General features: G+C 45.8%; 1 protein-coding gene across 12 annotated transcripts in view; it reads left to right on the plus strand.

Moving 5' to 3' along the window:
* Nucleotides 1–14,036, plus strand: part of mcf2lb (mcf.2 cell line derived transforming sequence-like b) — a 31,544-nt gene extending 17,508 nt beyond the window's left edge. For 6 of the 12 annotated variants that reach the window (XM_076014583.1, XM_076014580.1, XM_076014581.1 and 3 more), the window contains 31 exons: nt 70–160; nt 2,947–3,066; nt 3,181–3,297; nt 3,392–3,541; nt 3,624–3,748; nt 4,401–4,515; nt 4,598–4,717; nt 4,841–5,032; nt 5,127–5,318; nt 5,404–5,563; nt 5,869–5,930; nt 6,023–6,108; nt 6,285–6,351; nt 6,440–6,555; nt 7,338–7,407; nt 7,500–7,592; nt 7,861–7,953; nt 8,030–8,155; nt 8,981–9,202; nt 9,299–9,391; nt 9,461–9,539; nt 9,618–9,690; nt 9,808–9,899; nt 10,108–10,194; nt 10,692–10,751; nt 11,097–11,162; nt 11,736–11,813; nt 12,234–12,343; nt 12,665–12,777; nt 12,884–12,987; nt 13,118–14,036. In XM_076014583.1, the coding sequence (XP_075870698.1) occupies nt 70–160; nt 2,947–3,066; nt 3,181–3,297; nt 3,392–3,541; nt 3,624–3,748; nt 4,401–4,515; nt 4,598–4,717; nt 4,841–5,032; nt 5,127–5,318; nt 5,404–5,563; nt 5,869–5,930; nt 6,023–6,108; nt 6,285–6,351; nt 6,440–6,555; nt 7,338–7,407; nt 7,500–7,592; nt 7,861–7,953; nt 8,030–8,155; nt 8,981–9,202; nt 9,299–9,391; nt 9,461–9,539; nt 9,618–9,690; nt 9,808–9,899; nt 10,108–10,194; nt 10,692–10,751; nt 11,097–11,162; nt 11,736–11,813; nt 12,234–12,343; nt 12,665–12,777; nt 12,884–12,987; nt 13,118–13,197 (3,352 nt within the window). In that variant the 3' untranslated portion in view covers nt 13,198–14,036. The remainder of the gene's footprint in view (nt 1–69; nt 161–2,946; nt 3,067–3,180; nt 3,298–3,391; nt 3,542–3,623; nt 3,749–4,400; nt 4,516–4,597; nt 4,718–4,840; nt 5,033–5,126; nt 5,319–5,403; nt 5,564–5,868; nt 5,931–6,022; nt 6,109–6,284; nt 6,352–6,439; nt 6,556–7,337; nt 7,408–7,499; nt 7,593–7,860; nt 7,954–8,029; nt 8,156–8,980; nt 9,203–9,298; nt 9,392–9,460; nt 9,540–9,617; nt 9,691–9,807; nt 9,900–10,107; nt 10,195–10,691; nt 10,752–11,096; nt 11,163–11,735; nt 11,814–12,233; nt 12,344–12,664; nt 12,778–12,883; nt 12,988–13,117) is intronic. The other 6 variants (XM_076014574.1, XM_076014576.1, XM_076014575.1 and 3 more) reach the window with 6 other exon arrangements.
* The last annotated feature ends 546 nt before the right edge of the window (nt 14,037–14,582 follow it).

Genomic DNA, 14,582 nt, shown 5'->3' on the forward strand with positions numbered 1-14,582 from the left:
CCTCCCTCAGATATTCAGATATTTCTGCGTTTGAGGGAAGTTGACGCAATTTCCCTCTTGTTTCCCCAGCTTGTCCTCCACCGACGTGGGGTTCATCCTGGTCATCGATCGCCGGCAGGATCGATGGGCGGCCGTCAAGGGGACCCTGCTTCGCATCGCCGTGAGTTTGCGTTCAGCGCTTCCTGTTGTTGTCGTTGTTGTTGTTGTTGTTGTCTGCTCTGCGTCTGCTCTGCCAGGCGAGACGAGACGAGAGGAGAACATCAGTCCCTCTCACAGCTCCTCTCACCAATATCACCACCGTCCCCCCCGGGGAGGTCTATAGTGTATGAGCCAACCTGACCTCATCCTCTGTCCCGCTACTGCCATGTGTTTCCATAGTGACTGGGACAAATAAGCTGTCTCACACGAGGTTTAGCTGTCAGCTTTATTTGCTTATAGATACAATCTTTTTACCGTGCTCTGGTCAAAATGAAACGCAACTAATTATTATTTACTTATGGATTTCTGATCGTTTTTGTACAACAAAAACACAATTAACTGTTTTCAAGATATTATTATGGAGCTGATACTGCCTCAGCGGGAGGCTCAGCAGTTTTACCCCAATTATTTTCCTTGTATTTGATTTTTCGTCATCGTCGCTCAGAGACCAAAAGCCTCTTTTAATGTAAATAGCTAATACTTGATTTAAATACTGAGCTTGTCTGTGCTTCGGTCAATTATTTTGTTTTGTTATTGAAAAAAATGCAAAACTCTTTTTATATGATTTTTTTCTTGCTGGTTGATACTAAAAATTAAGTGTGTAGGAACCATATTTTTTATACCACCAGCATCAAATTATTCAAATAATAATTTCAAGTTGCAGCATTTCACTGGCCTGAGGCAGAGATGGTTAATAAGTGAAAGAGAGATGATTATCAGCACCCAGGGTCTCCTGGGAGGCCGCATCTCTCATCTCAAATTAAATCAAGCTTTATTGGTCCCATAAGGCGGGGGTTGTCTTTAACAGGCTGACAGGCTGGTAACAGGGGGGCTTTTACCGCACCGATGTCCTGTTTGGGGGCAGCTCAGCCAGGGCCACTAATGGAAGCACGTTGAAAGCTGCCTCTGTTCAAGCTGTTGCCGATTATTGGTGGCAGCAACTGGCTGAATCTGATTTCATTCAGGGCCCACAGTCACTCAGCGGCCTCGTTCACTCCAAAGTGTGCGAGTGCGAGGGGGGCGGGACTGGGTGAGACAGAGAGAATAGGTGAGGACTGGACACGTCCGCGCTGCTGAATTATACTTCCCCTTCCCATCTCGTTGTTACTGTGTGTCAGCACACGACGCACTCTCTGAGTTTGTGTGTTTTATGGACTCGCAGTTGAGTCTGTCAGTCTGCAGATTCAGTCTCTTAGCACAAACCCCAGCCGTTTGTCTGGCACAAGACTGTGCGTGTGCGTGTGCGCGTGTGCGTGTGCGTGTGCGTGTGCGTGTGTGTGTGTGTGTGTGTGTGTGTGTGTGTGTGTACACACACACATGCACATTTAACCACTGATAAAGAACAAAGGACCAGCAGACCATGACTGCCAGAGAAAGATCCCAGCCGCAGAGCTGAACCAGTACAAGCTGCAGTACACACCTAAAGGTTTTGGCTGAACACTGTTCAATAATGTGTTTGTCACCAAAGCTCATTTAATAACCACAATTTGAAAGAAATTATATGTGTATATCCATAGAGTTTTAGAAAGATGCAAAATGAAAGCCAATGTTTTCTATTCAGCTGTAATATTTGCATTCAAATGAGTTGGCTGGGAAACTAATAAGAATCTCTGGGCCAATCTGCCGACCGCATTAACAACGTGTGTTTTCTTTGTGCCGTCACTGACCTCAGAAGCTCAAACACCACCGAAGAACTTGGTGTAATATTGGCTCAACACTTCCAAAAATATTTAGGTAGGAGCTGGTAAGCCATGCTGAAGTCAAGACTTTTGTATTCCATAATTAAGCAAAGCATTTCCAAGCAAAAGCTGAATAAAGCAAACGATACACAACAATTACATTGAATGCTGAGTGCTTTTATGTTGGCAACAGGCCAATGAAGTAATGTTGAATTTGTAAGTTACATTTAAACCTAAACCTAAAGGTTTACCTAAAAATACTGGAGAAAGGTACAAAAGGAGAAAAACAGACAAAATCAAGGTGTCTCAGGAGGTGGGACCAGAGGCTTAGGACCCTTTGTGACATCACGGATGGTACAAGGGGCAACTCTGAGGTTTTTTTCCCATTCTGCCCATTTGTTACCATTTCATCCCATGCTTGTCTTAATCTCCTCAACATGAAGTGCCTTCTTACAGCGCCCCCTATTGCTTTTATCAAATCTGCAAAACTAAATTGATTTATGAATTCCATTACCGCTGCCGCCCCAAAGCATTTCTCCACCAATAAACAATGTGTTTATTGACCTCACTGATTCCGTGAGACTCCGTGGAGAGGAGCCCGTTTAGGTCATTAGTTAATTAGAGCTGCGTTAACGATGGCGTCGCTTCAGGAGGATCGTTCCGTCTCCACCATCAGCAGCCGTCAGCGGCTGTAAACAGGACCTTTTAGTGTCAGTGTTAGTGGTTCTATAGTGCTTTTCTACGCTGACGCACATCTCGGCGACGCCAACAAAGTGAAGTAAATTCTCAGCATTTGTACCAGTGGCAGATCTCCACACGTCTTGTTATGCATTGCATAGCCGTCAGAGAGGAGATTAATGAGTCCTCTGAGAGACAGCAGTCAACCTTCCCACAAGTTCCCCACTCTCTCTCTGGCTGAGCCATCCTCCCTGTAAGTGTTTGTGCCAGTGAGACCAACTCACTAGCTGTCGTAGGTGGCAGCAGGAAGAACAGAACGCCGTGTGATGTGCTGCAGAGGAGAACCTGCTCCTATGTTTTATTAAGAGTCTCCTCTACTGTCTCCTCTCAGGGCTCCTTCCCAGGCAACCTCCAGCTGGTTCTGGTTCTGAGGCCCACCACCCTCCTGCAGCGGACGCTCTCTGACATCCTCTTCAAGTTCAACAAGGATGAGTTCAAGATGAAGGTGCCGGTGCGTAACCCTCTGAAAAAACCCAACAACAATACTGCTTGGTTTCCTCCAGTGATTTATTGTTTTCGCAGCGTCCTCCTTGGATAATAACAATGGAAATGTGAACTGTCGCAGGTGATCATGCTGAGCTCAATAACCGAGCTGCACTCGTACATCGACCGCACCCAGCTGACGCAGGAGCTCGGGGGAACGCAGGAGTACTGCCACGAGAAGTGGATCTCTCACCGCACCGTACGTACTGCACTGCGCGTTTTAACAACAGTTGGTAGAGCGGGTTGTCCAATGAGTGACATGTCGACGGTTCAAATTGCCCTCCATGCGCCAGGCGATCGAAGGCTTTGCACTGATGGTGAAGAAAACGGCGCAGATGCTGCAGTCCTTTGGCACCGAGCTGGCCGAGACCGAACTCCCCAACGAGATCCAGGCCACCACCATCCTGCTGAGCACACACACAGACAAGAAAAACAAAATGAAGGTAAACGAGGCACTACTGTTCATCCTGTGTGATCATTTTTTTATATGCACATGCAGATGATTTTCCTCCTGTGTGTGTACAGGAGGACATGCTGGTGGCTCTCAGTCAGGGCGGCAGGCTGCTGGAGAGCATCAACGAGCCCATAGCGAGGGACCCCGACCACAACATGAACCAGGATGAGATGGAGAATCTGGCGACAGTGCAAAGGTCAGAACAGCCGAGCGGATGGAGTGTCTTTTCAATTTATCTCACGCGTCAGTTTGATACTGAGAATCGAAAGAGTTTTAAAAGCGGAGGCAAAAGGTTGGACAAACCTTCTGTCCATCCCTATTAGTGCAACAGGCTACATTAGCCACAGTGTTAGTAGTAGGCTCAGTAATGTTTGTCATATTCATTTTTACCTCTTCCCCATGGCCATTAGAAATGAGTTACAAAGAGACTTGATATGACTTTTCATCTGGCTTTTGAAATAGAATAAAAGGTATCACAAGCCATTGGAACAACAATACAATACAATACTTTTTAATTTTTAATATATGAACTCGTTCCAAAGGCCCTTGAAGCTGGAATGAACACCTTTTCCACTGAGGAAAAACTCAGTTGTTTTTAGTTCTTTTAATGTGAAAATGATATCCCATTCTGAGAGAACTCTCTCTACTGCAGCATGCACGCTAATCTCCTTAGCATTAGCTAGGTTTGCAGTCACTTCCTGTGTTTTTTGCTCATTGTCTTTTGGGGATTTAAGGGCAGCAGGAAGCAGTACCTGCTCCTGTGACAAAAACACTCCCTGCCTGCTCTTTTATTGGCATCCCTTTTTTAAAAAATGTCAATCTTCATGCTTCACTGTCCTTTCCCCCAGGCTCCTGTCTCAGCTGGACGAGACAGAGAGGGCTTTCGATGAGTTCTGGGTGAGGCATCAGACCAAACTGGAGCAGTGCCTCCAACTGCGCCACTTTGAGCACAACTACAGAGAGGTGAGCTGGTTTCAGGTCCTCCCTGCTCACAGATTTCTCACGTCCCTACATGAACACTCTGACAGACGCCTTCCTGCTGCAGGTGAGGGCACTGCTGGATCAGGTGGCCGAGAAACTTGCAAGCTTCTCCGAGGTGGGGATCAGCCCAGCCCACGCTGACCACATCTTCTGCGAGCTCACTACCTATGAGGCCAAAGTCTGCGTAAGTAACGGCCACAGACGCTTCAACAGAGTGCCAGCCAACTGAAATGATCCGAAAGATTTAAAAACGCCACAAAGGTTGGACTTTGCAGTTTACCATCTGTCTTTCCACGTTGGTCCACAGGAGGTGCTGGACAAAGCCTTGACTTTGGCCAATGAGGGCGATAGTCTTATCCAGACTTCCCACTACGCTGAGGACTCGATTCAGCCCAAATGCAGCGAGGTGAGAGCCGTTAGCGAGAAGGTGCGGAGCAGCCTGGAGGCCCAGAAGGAGCACCTCCTCAAAGCCATGGAGCTTTACCGCTGTTTGGAGAGGGTAAGAAGATAATGCTCACACTCTACAAGTGTTTTCTTCAAGACTTGTTTCCTGTTCATTCAACTGTTCTCCTCTTGTCTCCTGCCACCTTCAGGCATCCAAGTGGGTTGACGATGGTATTTACCTGCTGGCGTCCCAACCAGTGGACAAGTGTTTATCCCAAGACGGAGCTGAGTTAGCCCTGCAGGAGCTGGAGCGCTACCTGGACAGCGCTAGCCAAAACCAGCTAACTGACCTCGACACCATCACCAGAGAATTTGAGGCCGTGCTCAACCAGCAGTTCAAGGTAGGAGCCAGAAAATCAATGTTTTTGCTCAAAGAAACAATTTTGAACATGAGAAAAACTAACATCTGTACGTGTCGTGCATCAGGACCAGGTGGAGAAGGTGCTGCAGAAGCAGACGTCCATGCAGGACATGTTCGACAAGAGGAGGGTCAGTCTGAAGAAGCTGGCAGCCAAACAGACGCGGCCGGTGCAGCCGGTCGCTCCCAGACCTGAAGCCTTCATCAAATCCCCTCTCAGTTCACCTGGTTAGTGGGCCACACTGGATGAAGCACTGTATTGTTTGCACAACATAATGAAACTTTCAGTATGTGGAGCTGTTGAAGGTCTGCTGTGGATTTTGTCAGCTGTAAATAGAGACTAAACAGCCCTATTTTGCAATATTAGTCTTCACTTCGCATAAGCAGTGAATGCAAACCTCAGTTTTAGTGGTTTAGCATCGGGCCTCAAAGCCGTTTTGAAAAAAAAAGCAAAAAAAAACAATACCTACACTGACTTCTTGTATGAATGCAACCTGTTTTTACTCTTCGCTCCTCTTTCTTTTCACCTGCAGCCCACAAAGTTCAGCTGGAGAGAGTCTCCTCAGAAACAGACTCCGGGAGCAACTGTGACAAGGTAAAGATGAAACACCAGTCAGACGTCTGGTTAGCACGAGTTTTGTTTTTGATCTTTGTAAGCTGATCCATATTTCATTCCTCCCCCTCCAGCAGAACGGACAAGTGCAGAACGGAGAGGGCAACAGCAGACATGCGTCGCTGTCGGAGGAGGAGGAGAACCTGGCCGTGCTCAGGAGGTGAGGGACGGCCTTTCATCTGTAATCAAATTACACGGCAGATGGGCCGTGAACTGAGTTCTCCCTTCATCTGCAGGGCAGTGCGTTGCTCTTTTTTTTTTTTTTTTTAACTCCAGGCCGTAATCACTCATCAGATCTGTCTATTTTTTTTGCCTTTGCCTTCTCTCTGGCTGCAGGCACGTGATGAACGAGCTGCTGGAGACCGAGAGGGCCTACGTGGAGGAGCTGCTCTGTGTACTGCAGGTGTGTATCCTCCCCCTGTGTGCAGTGTTGCTTTCCCATGTTTCTCATTTTTGCCCCCGACTCACTTTTGACCCGGCTGTGTGAACAGGGCTACGCCTCTGAGATGGACAATCCAGCCATGGTCCCGCTCATACCTGCTCCCCTGCAGAACAAGAAGGAGGTCCTGTTTGGCAACATGCCAGAAATCTACCACTTCCATCGGAGGTGAGGGGGCGCCACCTGCCTGTGGCTGATGATAATGCAGCCTCGTCGTACATGCTGATCGTCCCATGACTTATCTTTGGTCTCATAAAAGCTATTTTTAGATTTGCCTGAGAATATTGTACAGTCCAGTCCTGTCAGACTTGAAGGAATTTAGCATCTGCACTGAGTATTTAAAGACAAAAAGAACAATAAACGTGCACACAGTCCCTGTTTTTACACCATTAATACTAGATTGAAATGGTCATTACAAGGTATGTGGACTTATATTTACCTGTAACCACCAGAATCTTTCATCTTTACGGAAAAAAAGAAAAAGAAAAAAAAGTTGCTCTGCTCGTTCCTGTTCAGTAGCTCAACACATTTCTCACAAGATATTATGCTCCACTCAATGTGTTTTCACCAAGAGCTCAACAGACTTGATCGTGTTAATCTTAGTTTTTCCTCTTGGCTGCCTCACTATCAACACAAGCTAAAAAAAAAAAATCCAAAAACAAATATTTGTTTTACCTCCCACATTCGGAAGGGGGACGAAAACAAGGCGGCAGTAGGTGGAGAGGAAGAGGAATGTGTTGTGCTGTGGCTAATCTACGAGTGGTATCAGTGCCTTTTGTGACCTCATAAAGGGATCATTTGAGGATTTATGTGCTTTAGCAGTCACTTTCTAACTGGTGGAGCAAGCAAAATGAGTACAGGGTGGATTTTTCTCATATTTGGGAGATAAATATAATTGTGGAACTGAATCATACATGACGACAGATTCAAAGATGTCTTCTTTTTTTTAGGACCTTCCTTCGGGAGTTGGAGCAGTACACAGACTGCCCAGAGCTGGTTGGCAGGTGTTTTCTGCAGAGGGTGAGAGAATCTTCAATTCTCTTTCACGAAGGGAAGAAAGTTGAAGAGGTTGTCTCGTGTAAACAACGTCTTTCTGTGCTGTCCTCCTCCAGATGACGGACCTGCAGATCTACGAGAAGTACTGTCACAACAAGCCTCGCTCGGAAAGCCTGTGGAGGCAGTGCTCAGACTGTGCCTTTTTTCAGGTGAACGGTCGACTCCAGCTCTTATCGTAGAATAATAATATGGGGAAAAAAAAACTTCTTAACCCAACAAGCCAGAAACAAATACGGCTGTTAAGTTTCAAGAATTAGCTGGCCCTTCTTTTTTTTTTATAAATGAGTTTAATTGATTCTCCATCATCCATCCTGTAAGCCAGAAGTCAGCCAGGCATTGGTGAATTCAAGCCAGTACACAAAATCAAGTAGCTGTAAAGCTAAAAACCTCTTTCTTTCTTTCTTTTTCTTCCACCAGGAATGTCAGAAAAAGCTGGAGCACAAACTGGGCCTGGATTCCTACCTGCTGAAGCCCGTTCAGAGGATCACCAAATACCAGCTGCTTCTCAAGGTTCGGTGTCGGCCGCTGCGTGTCGGTGACCGCACTCTCGCCGCTCGGCTCATGTCTCTGCCGTGTCTGACCGCAGGAGATGCTGAAGTACAGTAAAGGCTGCGAGGGGACTGACGACCTGCAGGAGGCGCTCTCCTCCATCCTGGGCATCTTGAAGGCTGTCAACGACTCCATGCACCTGATCGCCATCACGGGATATGAGGTGAGGCGTTCAATGTCAGAGTCGGATGCTGTTCTGTTTTAGAGAAGCTTTTAAAGTAGCTTAAAAAGCTACTTAGTGAAAAAAAAAAAAAAAAAAAACTATTACTACTAAAGAAGTAGTAGTAGTAACTAGTAACAACTACTACTAAAATAGTAGTAGTAGTTACTTAAGTAGTAGTAGTTACGTGATATTCAGGTGAGCCGACTTTAGGGCAGGCAGATGCAGAAAGAACAAGTGACAACCTGTCATCTCGAGTTAAAAAGTGAAATTACAGCGTTAAGAAATTTTTTTTCATATTATTATTCTACGATTCTCTTAAGAGCTGGAGTCGACCGTTCACCTGAAGGAAGGCACAGTCTGAGCACTGCCTCCACAGGCTTTCCGAGCGAGGCTTGTTGTGACAGCACTTCTCGTAGATCTGCATTCTGTATTCTGGTTGCGTGGTCATGTTAATGAATGTGAATCTCCCAGACTCCTGGACTTTGGAACAAAGTGGCAAAAGTAATTCAGCTACACAGCAAATAGCAAACATCCCTCAATGCTAACGATAGCATAGCCTGCTGAAATAGCCTGGTTTGTAATTCACAAGAAAACAAAACCAAAGAATAAAAAGACAGTGCAGTGTTATGTTCTTACTTCATCACTTGACTGTGCCCTTAAAACACCATTGGTGTCGCTTCACTGCTTGATCACCTGGAGGCTGCTGAGGATGTCCAGGCAGTCAGTTTGTTTTGGTGTGCGAGCAGCGCAGAACTACGACATCTAGTGGTGAAATATAAAATGTATTGTAAAGCCCCATAACTCCATTTTCTCTCTCTTTTCCAGGGTAACATGAGTGAGCTGGGCAAGCTTCTGATGCAGGGCTCCTTCAGCGTGTGGACGGAGCACAAGAAGGGCCACGCCAAGGTGAAGGACCTGGCCCGCTTCAAGCCCATGCAGAGGCACCTGTTCCTCCACGAGAAGGCCCTGCTGTTCTGCAAGAGGCGGGAGGAGAACGGCGAGGGCTACGAGAAGGCACCCTCCTACAGCTTCAAACACTCTCTGAGCGTGAGGACCGACACTGTTCCCCACCTGCGTTACACTGCTGTGCTTTGCATTAAAAAAAAAAAAAAAAAAAAATTCACTCTCATCGTCACTTTCCAGATGAGCGCTGTGGGCATCACGGAGAACGCAAAGGGAGACAACAAGAAGTTTGAGATCTGGTGCAACTCTCGGGAGGAGGTTTATATTGTGCAGGTATGCAAAGTTGGTTTGCGGGTTGATTTTAATATTTTCCACCCTACAGTGTTTTCTTTTCATTTTCAGGCACCAACTGCAGATGTGAAAACCACCTGGGTGAATGAGATCAGAAAGGTTTTGACCACCCAACTGCAAGCCTGCAGAGGTAAAGATATTTGGGCATTATAAAGGGGGGGGGGGTCGTTTGGGGGCCATCACAGTGAAAAATATTGCTGTTATTCAGAGGCCAGCCAGCAGAGGGCAACAGACACCGTGTTCCAGTTCCCTCCTGTGTCCTCTGCAGCAGCAAGTCTCAGGTGGGAGTGTTAACGCCAACTTACAATTTACGTTTCACAATAAAATACGGACAAACGGCAGAAATTCTTCCAGGAACCTTTGAACGTTCTCACACGTGTCTTTTTGGGCGCTTGCAGTCCGTTCAGATCCAGTCAGAAGAGCTTTAAGAAAGGAGAGGAGAAGAAGGCCGAGTCCGACTCCTCCTCCTCACCCAAACCAGCAGGGAAAGGTGAGACTGGACGGACACCAGGGCGTCTCTGCCGCACAGCCGTTGTTGTTTGACACATCTGCCGTTTGCACCGTATCGTAACGTCAGCCCCTCCTCTTTCTTTTGTCTTTCTTTCTTGTCTGTCTCTGTCTCTCCTAATGTATAACTCATCTTGTCCTTCCCTTTTTTTTATGTGCTTGCTGGTCTACCCTCTGTCCCTCTGAGTCAGATGAGACAAGCCCAACCTCAGACAGAGCTGCTGTGGCTAAAAAGCGCTTTACTTTACAGGGCTTCAGTAGCATCAAAGCTCAGAAAGGTAACTGCAGGCCACAGTCTCTTACCCCCCCCCCCCCCCCCCCAAAAAAAAAGATATCACTTTACATCCAGTTCAACCTTACATGATCAATTGTCCATAAACACTTGATAGACCACTAGAAAACAGCATATTTAGCCTGATGCTTTATGAGCAAAAAATGTTTGTTTGGATTTTATAAAGGACCCGTTTCCACGAAGATGGGTATCAGTGCTTTTTGTGACGTCACAAACGGCACATTTCAGGCCAAATGTAGTAGTACAGTAGTAAAGGACACACCTTTATCAGGTTTGTCAACTGAACAGAGACGCTAGCTGAAGTGAATTTTGAATAATATGGCATCTCTGGTGTCGGCTCACTGATTGGTCCTTTTAAGAATCTAATCGTCGGTCCATGTTGACTTCATGGATTTCTCCGAGCTGGTGTCCAAACACTACAAACCTGATTAATAAGTACCTGAAGTTGGTTAGTTGTTCATTACTGCACGCTTTCCTTCGCAGAGTCCTCAGCCACTGATGATAAAAGTTTCACTTTACCCTTGACCATCCTCCTATCACCAGGTATCACATTAGACCCCAGCAGCTTTATTGGCAACATAGGCTTCCTGAATCTTCTCCCCATTTGCTCCTCTTCTGATGGCTTTTGTTAAAAAGGTGTCACATTGCTTCCTTGTTGCCATTCATAAAACACCACAAAATTAAGCCCCATCCTGCAGATGCTTCAATTAGTAGACTTTGTTTTATGTCTGTGTAATAGATCTCCTTTCCTCGTCTCTCTTTGTTTTTTGTTGGTGTACTTGTGTTCTTTTTTTTGTCCTTTCCTCGTCAGAATGGGTTTGACTGCGAGCATTTTGATTATTTCATTGTTCTGCACCTTCGAACCATCTCTCCTCTTTTTGACCGCAGGCTCTCCCACCAGTCCTGATCACAAGACCAAGCGGCAGAGTGATCCCACGCCGTTTGGCTTCAAAGGTAGCAACTTCCTGTTCGGCAATGAATACACGAGAGACATCTCACTCTGTAGTATTACACCTTAATAAAGTCACTGTGATGTGCACCATCTCAGCATGGGTGGTGCCGTCCCAGATCAGACACTGCCATTTTGCACTTGCTTGAAGTGACAAGGCTTCTTCTCCTTTTCTTTTTCTTTTTTTTTTTTTATTTTACCTCCAACTATTTTCCAACTACAACTTGCAAACAGACAAGGAAATTGAAAGCGACATCTTATCATACACACAACAAATGCATACCATAAGATATGCTATCGTAGCTGTTAGCTGCTAGCAGGCTAACAACATTTCACAACTGCTGCTACTTCAGCAAAACGGCTTGTGTTGAGTCTCCCTTGTTACAGGCTTAATTTTTGAATTAAAAAAAAATCTCCGCATGAAGAAAATAAAGAAATCCTGCACTCAAACTGCATTTTCTACAGAAATGTGACATTTTTGGGTCACTGCCTGATGATACCTGAGCACAGGCGCTGCCTCCGATGTTTGTCTCAGGGCGGGTGACAAGCTGTGTTTGTGTCACTTCCTCCTCCCCCAGACCCGGGTCCTCCCCCTCTCCACCTGAGCAGGGCCAGGTGGTTCAGCACCACTAGTCTCTTACAGACAAAGTGGAAAGGTACACTGGCACCCGCTGGGGGAAAAAAAAACTAACAGTTTGTTTGGCACCGCTGTCTCAATAACTTTCCACTTGTCGTGATATTTGGCCTGCTGTCCCGCATCTATGGGTTTTCCTTTTTCTTTTTCAGTGCTGTAGAAAATCTTTGAAACACACACTGGAAATGTTCTATTGCCACTTTTCATCTGTTTAAAATATGACAGTGCATGTTAGTTTTAATACACCAATAATACCTCCTGACCCACTGATTGTGTTACACTGGGATTCCTCAGACGTTCTGGGTTACCTTCTTGCTTTTCGAGGGGTTTGGTCCTCCCTCTTTCACCCTTCCACTCCTCACCCTTGGGCTCACTGACACATTTCACCCTTTCCCAAAGCGTAACAGGACGGTAAATTGAAACTGCAGTTGTCTCCGTTCAGGCTGGAGCAAGACCTCACTGTCGCTGGACGCGTCGGAGGAGCACGACGGCTACTCCAGCACCGAGGATCCAATCAACTCTGATGCAGAGGACGACAACGGCAAGACGCTGGTGAGGAACAGTCGCCGCGATAACTGGAAATCGTGAACATGATCAACATTAAGATGCTGGCCTTGCCAGTATTGACTTTTCAAGAGATTTCAAAGTCACGCACATATTTTCTAACATGTGGGGCTTTTGTGATCTCTAACATCAAAACATCAACATTTAATTATAATAAATCAAAATCAGTAATATCTGGGTTTTGTTTTGTTTTTTCATTTATAGCAGTTATATTTGCAACTCTATTATCTAGCGAGTCAGTTTATTTTAGTATGCATTTGTATAATATCGTATTTCTAGCATATTTATTTTTGTTTTTTTGTTTTGCAGTGTGCTGGTAAATACACAGTAAAGGCCGACTTAGAGACAGGTGGCGGCCAGGAGCTGGCGGTGAAAAGCGGCGACAGGGTGCAGCTGGTGAAGCAGGGAGACGACGGACAGTGGTGAGAAAACAACGCCGACCTCCACTCAGGGGAGAGAAGAACCGCGGCTGCAGCACTCTCCCGGAACTTACATTGTTTTGCGCTTTGTGCGTGTGTCCCCCCGCAGGTTTGTGCGAAATCTGAGCACGTCCAAAGAGGGCGTGATCGCGGCCGCCAACCTCGTCCTGCTCATCGGAAAGTCCAAGTCCTGCCAGTCTCTCACCAGCTCAGGTACCCAGACAGGAGAATATACACGGAGATACAAAAATCTCTGTGACCAACATTTCTGTTGGTCAGAGATGTCTCACTGTGTGTGTGTGTGTGTGTGTGTGTGTGTGTGTGTGTGTCTGCCCCCTGACAGAAGGCAGCGGCTCGGGGAACCTCAGCACGTCGTCCAGCTGCAGCGACACCTACACCAGCTTCTCCGACATCAAGCCCTGAGCTCCCCGGCACTCTCACGAGAACTAGCGTCACGTGGCTCTCCGTGCTGTACCGTCTTTGTCGCACTTCATAGCAGTGTTCTTTTTTCTTTCTTTTTTTTCGTCCGTTGTTAAAACGCATTCACAGAGTGACGCAACTGTGCACACCTTGCATATTTCACTGTAGTGCTGCTGTACAGACGCTGGATGCATAGAACACTTCCTGGCGCACCTCTCTGCTCTGTATATCATTTAGGGATATAACGCGGTAGATGTATGAATGGGCCAGCAGGACTGATCTGAGTCGATGCATCTACTTGAGTTAACATCACGCAACACCTCTTTAAAGATCATTCTCTGCACTTCCTTTTACGCGACGGAAACCCACAGGTGTAACATGAAGGGATGGTTTACGCCTGAACACAATCTTCTCCACTCTGTCTGCTGTCTTCCTTCTCCTTGTGTTTATTTATTTGCGTGTAACACGGAAGCTGACACCTATTTAGTTGTTATCGTCCCTCCGCGCTCTCTTCCTGTCTGTTCTTGTCTCTCTGTGAATCAGCTGCTATGAGGTTGGGAGTTGTGTCAAGCTGCACACTTAAAGCTTTGTGGATTTAATGTACAACAACAACTTCAAGGTTTCTTCATGTGAATAATGAGATATGACTGTATAGTGCTAATTTATTCCCCATGTAGGGATCCAGTGTAGATATTGATCATTAATATCGTCTGTCCTGAAATAATGCATTTGCTATCTGAGATGCTATATTGTACATGAAGTATGGTGATGTCACTACTTTGTGACTTGTCAGATTTTTTTTTTTTTTTTTTTTACATAAATAAGATATAATTATTCATTCATCCCTTTCTTTCCTGGCGTGGTTCTTCAATCAAACAAGTCAGACCTGTGAATGTGTGTACTGTGCATTTGTTGAACCATTTGACTTCCTGTGGCGGCGGTTGCTTATAAACTGGGAATACGAAACTGAAAATATAAAGTCGGTTGCCAGGTTTGTGGAGAACCTCCGATTTCTACTTTTAGCTTCACATCTTTCAAATAATCACTAAAAAAATATTCTAATTATGGCCGTTTTCCATTCCGGTAATGTGTAAAGTACACATGGCGGCTATTTAAAAAAAAATCCAAACATAATTATCTGAAGTCTGTAGAAAAGCTGCAAAGATTTGGTTGGGAAAAAAAACAAGGCGTCGCACTGCAGTAGTTCACACTGTCACAGTCACTGCTCACAGCAACAATAAAAAAAGATAAAGTTGTGGTTTCAATGTACAGGGCTGCCTACAACAGATAAAAACTGTGCACTCGTTTATACAACGATGAATCCCCATTAGAGACATGAACGACGCAGTGCCGTGTCCTACCAGTAGGTGGAGTTGTAATGGTTCAAT

Source organism: Nelusetta ayraudi, unplaced genomic scaffold (assembly GCF_046127955.1).
Source record: "Nelusetta ayraudi isolate G7.1 ecotype Tasmania unplaced genomic scaffold, CSIRO-AGI_Nayr_v1 ptg000169l, whole genome shotgun sequence".
In the NCBI taxonomy this organism is placed as follows: Eukaryota; Metazoa; Chordata; class Actinopteri; order Tetraodontiformes; family Monacanthidae; genus Nelusetta; species Nelusetta ayraudi.